General features: G+C 57.8%; 2 protein-coding genes across 2 annotated transcripts in view; one reads left to right on the forward strand and one right to left on the reverse strand.

Moving 5' to 3' along the window:
• PCSK1N (proprotein convertase subtilisin/kexin type 1 inhibitor) overlaps positions 1-907 on the forward strand; it is a 22455-nt gene extending 21548 nt beyond the window's left edge. Inside the window, exons 4-5 of the mRNA XM_011946742.1 lie at positions 1-131; positions 546-907. Of these exons, the coding sequence (XP_011802132.1) occupies positions 1-131; positions 546-741 (327 nt within the window). The 3' untranslated portion in view covers positions 742-907. The remainder of the gene's footprint in view (positions 132-545) is intronic.
• A 1213-nt stretch (positions 908-2120) lies between these two features.
• On the reverse strand, positions 2121-5466 carry ERAS (ES cell expressed Ras). Its single transcript, XM_011946705.1, has 2 exons — positions 5436-5466; positions 2121-2909 (listed from the first exon to the last, which is right to left on the reverse strand). The coding sequence occupies exon 2, from the start codon at positions 2864-2866 to the stop codon at positions 2165-2167; it is 702 nt and encodes a 233-aa protein (XP_011802095.1). The 5' UTR covers positions 2867-2909; positions 5436-5466; the 3' UTR covers positions 2121-2164.
• Between the last annotated feature and the right edge of the window lie 1574 nt (positions 5467-7040).

Genomic DNA, 7040 nt, shown 5'->3' on the forward strand with positions numbered 1-7040 from the left:
CAGCTTGTCCCCGCGCCTGTCCCCGCCGCAGCGCTCCGACCCCGGCCCCCAGTCTACGACGACGGCCCCGCGGGCCCAGATGCCGAGGAGGCAGGCGACGAGACACCCGACGTGGACCCCGAGCTGCTGAGGTGCCCGGCAGGGGTGGGGAGGGGTCGGGTGCTTCCGTCCGGGGAGGTCGAGGGAGAGGAACTGGGACGCCTGCTTCTCCCGTGGAGTGCAGACCTCTAAGTCCTGGGGCCCTAAGAGGGAGTGAGGTCCTGGATCCAGGGAGTCGGGGCAAGGATGCCTGGCTGAGTACTCAGTGGGGGAAGTGGACCCCAGGTCCTGGAAAGGGGAGAGGGAGGCAGGGAAGCCACCGTTTCTGGGATGAAAGGCGGGGACGGCTGTCTCCTGAAAGCCGTGGGCTGAGGACGCCTCCTTGGGGAGGGAACCTGTCCCCAGGCAGTATGTGGTTGTGGATCCTGCCTTCTGGGCCTCGGGGATGGGGCCAGGGAATGCCCCACCGCGGACGCAGCCTCACTGCATTGCGTTCGGCCCTGCAGGTACTTGCTGGGACGGATTCTTGCCGGAAGCGCGGACTCCGAGGGGGTGGCAGCCCCGCGCCGCCTCCGCCGTGCCGCCGACCAGGATGTGGGCTCCGACGTGCCCCCTGAGGGCGTGCTGGGGGCACTGCTGCGCGTGAAACGCCTAGAGACCCCGGCGCCCCAGCTGCCTGCACGCCGCCTCTTGCCACCCTGAGCACAGCCCGGATCCCTTGCACCCTGGGACTCAGGAGTGCCCCTGCCATCCCGCCACCAGGACTGCTCCCCGCCAGCACATCCAGAGCAACTTACCCCGGCCAACCAGCCCTCCCACCCGAGGATCCCTACCCCCTGGCCCCACAATAAACATGATCTGAAGCAGCTCTGTGCTTGTCTGTGTGAGTGGCAGTTTCTAGGGGCTGGTGGTGCCCACGGTGGTGGTTGCCCTTAGACCAGGGGAGAGGAGCCCCTACCCTGGGTCCTGCACTTTAGAGCAATCACCTGCTCAGTCTATGTCTCTCCTAGAGGTGGAGGGGAAGGCATCAACATGGACAATGGCAGTGCCCACGCGGATCTTGTGTCCCCCTTTTAGGCCTCACTTGGGTATGGGGATCCCAGGCTTTCAGGCCACTTTCAGGGCCTGCACCATCATCTTCCAAGGGACCATCCTCTTGAGGGCCAAGGGGTGGCTTTGTGGGGCACGTGAGTAGAGCTTGAGGTGCTGGCTGGGATGTCACAGGCACACATGAACACCTGATGCGGGGGAGAGAACGGGAGAGGGCTTCTCGCTGGGGAACGGGAGGTCCCAATACAGGCACACTCTTTGGCAGACAGGCACATTCTGGCAGGGAACTCTGAGAAGGCTGAGAAATTGGAGCCTGGATATCCAGGTCACTAAGAAAGTGTACTTGCCAAAGTAGGATAGGGTGTATTTCGTTTGCTTTGTAAAGCTTGATTTGCAATGTCTGTTTACCTATTTAGTTATGTAGTGTAGAGGCCTACCTGTACTCTTGCTCCAGGCCCTGGAGATACTGAGGGTTGCTGTGGCGGCAGCTGATTTGTGGCCATGGCCTTTGCACTGGCTAGTCCCTCTGCCTTTGGATATCTTCAAGTTTTTGTCCAGATGTCACCTACTCTCTAGAAGGCTTTCCTGGACCTGTCACTCTATTCCTTCACCTGCCTTTAACATGTAGCCTTTATCACTATCTAGCCTGACGCCAGATCTATAAGGGCAGGGATTTTTAAGTGTCTTGTTTGCCTCTACCTCCCTTGTATCTAAAGCGGAGCCTGGCACACAGTGGGCCCCCCCTGAATTTCTTGAATGAAAGAATTCTTACAACTCAAGTAACATTCTACCCAGTCTCACTCTCACCCACACAACACTCAGCCTGGAGGCAGCTTTGAAACCAAAAACACCATTTATTTAATTTTGCACAAAATCTCTCAACTTGACATAACAAAAGCAACATTAGGCACTCCCATGTTACCAAAAAGCCCCTCACCAAGTGAAAACAAGAGAGGTGTCCATCTTTCCCTAGTATACTGAATGTGTCCCTCAAAGCTAATTGCTTCAGGGGTCTCATGTCAAATAAACAATCACCCTGGCCTGGGGGGAGGTCTACATTTCTTGGCCAAGACCTTCAGGCCACAGAGCAGCCACAGTGGCAGGTGGCTTTCTGGTGCCGGGCCTTCTCTCTACAGGACCTTGCCATGGGCTCCTTGGCCATGGCCTCCTGGACCCTCTGGATCTCATGGACCAGCAGGGAAAAGGCCTCCTCCACGCCTTGCCGTGTTTTGGCTGAGGTCTCCACGAAGTGGGCCCCCCAGCTGTGTGCAAGGGCTGCAGCAGCGGCATGAGCATCTCCAGCGGTGGTCACAAGGTCACACTTGTTGCCTACGAGGACAAGGGGCTGGGCGGGGTGAGGGCCCCAGGTGGCCCATATCTGCTGCAGCTGGATCAGAGACGAGGGGTCATCGAGAGCGAAGACGCCCAGCACACCATCACAGACAGCCAGGCACTGGTCACGCAGGGCCCTATGGATGGCCTGCCCTGCTGTGTCCAGCACATTCAGAATGCAGTCCCCACTGTCCAGGGTCAACTCCTTCCAGTAGGAATCCTGGATGGTGGGGTCGTGGTCCTCCACGAAGCACTGGTGGTTCAGCTGGATGGTCAGCGCACTCTTGCCCACGCCACTCGCACCCACCACCACAGCCTTGTACTCAGGCAGCTGCCTGCCAACATCCCTGCAGCGTGCCTGTGCCCGGTGGGTTTCCCCCTGGAAGGCAGGGCTCCATGTGGCCAGGCCCAGGTCGAAGGTGCCAGGCTTTGTTGGCAGCTCCATGACCCCAGCAGGCAGCTCAGGGAAGAGACGTGGGCAGCGGGCTCTGCAAGTGGGAAGAGAAGAAGCAAGACAACAGGCAATACATTAGGGGAGACCATATGAGGGCAAGGAGACAGTGGGGTGTCATTATTTTAACATTTACTGAGTGCCTATTGTGTGCTGATCACCTTCCAATTTGCGTGCTATATATATATGATTTATGTTGTTTTCTCCCTGCCCCACGTCCCCCCCATCTCTCCTTCCCTCCTCACACGAACCAACAACTGTGAAGTCTAGATTTCCCAAACAGCTTTATTGAGATGTAATTTACATCCCATCAAGTTCAGCCAGCTAGTGTCCAATTTAACGGGTTTTAGCATATTCATGAAGTTGTGCAACTATCACCATAACTAAATTTTAGAACATTTTCCTCACCCCGAAGAGAATGCCTATGCCCATTAGCAGTTCCTCCCCATGATGGAGGGAGTGCAGGATTTTGCCGGTGTGGGTCACCATTGAACCCCAGCCCAGCACAGTGCCTGCCAGACAGTAGGGACTCAACATTCCCACCCCCAGAAGGTTTATGTTCTAAAAGGCAGAGGCAGATAAGACAATAAACCAAATAAATATGTCAATTATGTGGTCTGTTAGCCATTATCATTAGAATGTTGTCTTTATTAATTATTCAACATACATTTATTGGGAACCTACTGTGTGGCAAGGACATAGAGGTGGGCAATAAATAGACAACAAACTGTAGCCCTCATGAAGGTTATATTCTGGTCGGGGTGAGAGACAACAAACTAGGTAAAAAAGTGGACCGGGTGCAATGGCTCATACCTGTAATCCCAGCACTTTGGGAGGCCGAGACAAGTGGATCACCTGAGGTCAGGAGTTTGAGACCAGCCTGCCCAACATGGTGAAACCCCGTCTCTACTAAAAATACAAAAAAAAAAAAAAAAATTAGCCGGGCATGGTGGCGGATGCCTGTAATCCCAGCTACTCAGGAGGCTGAGGCAGGAGAATGGCGTGAACCCGGGAGGCGGAGCTTGCAGTGAGGTGAGATCTGGCCACTGCACTCCAGCCTGGGCGACAAGAGCAAAACTCCATCTCAAAAAAAAAAAAAAGTGAACTATATGTCAGTAGCAGGTCATAAGCATGCAGAAGGTGCTTAGTTCATGCCAGGCTTTTAAATTATAATTTAATCTCCATTCATTAATTCAAGAATCTTCCTTCGTGCCAGGCATTGTGGTATGGCAGTTAGCAAAACAGACCCCAGTCCCTGCCCTTGTGAGGATTAGATTCTGGCAGAGAGAAAGAGACAATAACAAGATAAGGAACAAGGAAGTTGCGTGTTCGAAGAGGATGGGCACAGGGCAGGTGGTCAATTAGTGTTAGTTATTAGCAGCACATCCCCATTCACTCAGTGAATGCCCCTCGGTGTCCTTGGGCTCAGGAAGTGCCCCGCTTAGTGCATCCTAATGGCTGTTGCCACGACTCCCCTCCGAAAGCCTGGAGCAGCGGCAGTTTGGGGGCAGATGGTGGCTTCGAGGTTTGGTGGAGTTGGAGATCCGGAGGTCGGGGTCGGGGCAAGGTCCCAAATGGGGATGCAGCCTCGGCGTCCTCAGCTCTGAGGGATCCCTGGGAATAGTCACTGGAGACGCTGGCCCAGAAGGAGCGGGGGCGGGATGAAGAGAGCAGGAAGCGGAGGATGGAGCTTGGGGGTCCCCGACGGTTGGGGACAGGAAGAAGACCTGGAGGACTGCGGGGAGGGGCGAGGCAGCGGCGCACGTGGAGGGAGAGGTCTGCTTCTGGGGGTCCTGTAGGGGTGCCCGGCCATCTTTAGGGATGGGTCAGAAGGCAGAGGCGGGGTCGAGGCTGCCTCTTAAGTCGGGGTCCAAGCGGCTGGAGTCTGGGGGCGCCGACGGTGAGGAAGGGGAGCCCGGGGACTGGCCGAGTGGCCGAGCGCAGCTCCCACGCCAGCTGCCTGGCGGGACCGGCCACACTCGCCCAGTTCCCTCGACGCGCAGGGAGGCCGCGGCCCTGGTCCTCACGGCCCCACTCCCGGGAGGAGCCGCGAGGCGCAGAGGCACGTGCCAAGGGCACTGGCCCAGGGTCTCAGCCCGCGGGAAGCGCCGGGGATGCGGGGCTCGGTCCTCTCAAGTGGCGCGGAGCCCCCGGTGGGTCCCCTGGGCTCCTGGCGGTGGCCGCGCACTCAGAGCCGCCGGGACCAGGTTGGGGGGCTTCGTCCAGCTCACCGAGGCCGGCGCACTAAGGAGCCAGGATCTGGGGTCAGGGCGGCCTCGCCAGGTCGCGCTTTCCTGGACGAGGCCGGGTGAGGTGCAAAGCTCGGAGTGCGGAGGGGTCCCCGAAACCAAGGCTGCACTTCGGGCCCGGTGTGAGCAGTGTCGCCCAGGCATCCTGTCAAGACCCATTCCGACTCCAGCCCAGCGCCAACACCCCTCCCGGCAGGCCGAGTGAGGGACCGCTCGCCCGGGAGAAGGCTTGGCGCTTGGGGGAGGGTCCCCTAAAGCCGGTGCGGGGATACCCCCAGGCCTGGCGGGGCCGGGGGCACCGGTGCCTTGCTCACCTGTGTCCGTGGGGAGGCGGGCGCGCTGGGAAGCTCTGACAGGCCTGGCAGGGGTCTACGCTTGATCCCCGGGGGCCCCCCGGCGGCGAGTGGGGGAGTGGACATGCGCAGCTGCCCTCCCTCGGCTCCTCAGGCCGCCCACCCCCCTGCGCCGCGCCCCTGCCCCTGCCACTGCCCCGCCCCTGCCCCTACCATTGCCCCGGGGGAGTAGGGGGTCCTGCCCCCAGGTGGCTTGTGCACAGGTATGTGGGTGCCACAGCGGCCTCTAGGGGTGCGCGGACGGCGGCCAAACCTCCCTGTGTGTCCCCTACAGCACCTCTCCCTTGCTTTCCTGTTGGTGGTGTGTGTGTGTGGGAGAGTTGGGGGTCAGATTTTGACCAGGATGGCCTGACTTTGGGAACCGTTTTGTGGGAAGCTCTTTGAGGCCACAGAGCCTGTGCTGCCTCAGCTCCGTTTTTTGGTAGCTCTGGAGAAAAGTGGAGAGTGACAGAGGAGAGGTCATTCTGTCAGAGAAGAAAGCCCCTGATCAGAGGCGGCTGCCTGTCAAAGCTACACATTTCCCAGGCTCCCTTGCAGCTATGGCAACCACATGCACAGTCCTGATCAATGAGAGAGCAGCAGAGGTGGGGCATCCAGAGGGCTCTTAAAACAGGGCAGCCCCTGGCCCAGGAGCGGTGGCTCACACCTGTAATCCCAGCACTTTGGGAGGCCGAGGTGGGTGGATCATGAGGTCAGGAGTTCGAGACCAGCCTGCCCAACATGGCGAAACCCCATCTCTACTAAAAATACAAAAATTAGCCAGGTGTGGTGGCGGGTGCCTGTAATGCCAGCTACTCAGGAGGCTGAGGAAGGAGAATTACTTGAACCTGGGAGGCAGAGGCTGCAGTGAGCCGAGATCGTGCCACTGCACTCCAGCCTGGGCGACAAGAGCAAGACTCCATCTCAAAAAACAAAACAAAACAAAACAAAAACGGGGCAGCCCTGGCCCTTCCCCATCCTTCCTCTTCTTGACTCAGTAAGGCTGTGGTGGTCAGCTCGGGATCATAAGGTGGCCATGAAGACAAGTCCTGGAAACCTCAGCTCCTACTCCCTTGAGCTGCCAAAGCAATTCTCACCACGTGGGAGAAATTCAACTCTCAGACTATCCTCCAATTTCCCACCTCCGGTCAACGGCAGGCACCCCTTCTGCCAAGAAGCTACCACAACCACCACATTCAAGTTAAACCTGGACCTCCCGCCATCCTGTCAGGCCAATGAGACAAATGGGGAAACAGGCCTGGTAAGGATACTTCCTGCTGGTTTTCTTGCCTTCTCAGCCTAGGGTGTGGGTGTGGCTGGGACTGGCTGTGAGGCCCCTATTTCTAAGGCCAGCACCCTCATTTCCTCATGGATTCTACCATTTCATATCATGGATTCTACCATTTCATCTCCCATGGAGCCAGTCAAAATGGCTGCTCTATTTTCAGTTAGCTTTTTGGGGGCAATGGATGGGCAGGGGATTGACCTGACAGAGACCCACTCCCTCTTTCCTTCATTACTCATTGGCTCTGCTGGCCAGGGATGTGGGGTTCTCCACCTGCTCAAAGTCAAAAGGCTTTCTCCAGG

This window comes from Colobus angolensis, unplaced genomic scaffold (assembly GCF_000951035.1).
Source record: "Colobus angolensis palliatus isolate OR3802 unplaced genomic scaffold, Cang.pa_1.0 Scaffold252, whole genome shotgun sequence".
Lineage (NCBI taxonomy): Eukaryota > Metazoa > Chordata > Mammalia > Primates > Cercopithecidae > Colobus > Colobus angolensis.

Bases quoted from the DNA above. Each gene is read 5' to 3' on its own strand.
- ERAS (XM_011946705.1), bottom strand. From the start codon at position 2,866: ATGGAGCTGCCAACAAAGCCTGGCACCTTCGACCTGGGCCTGGCCACA.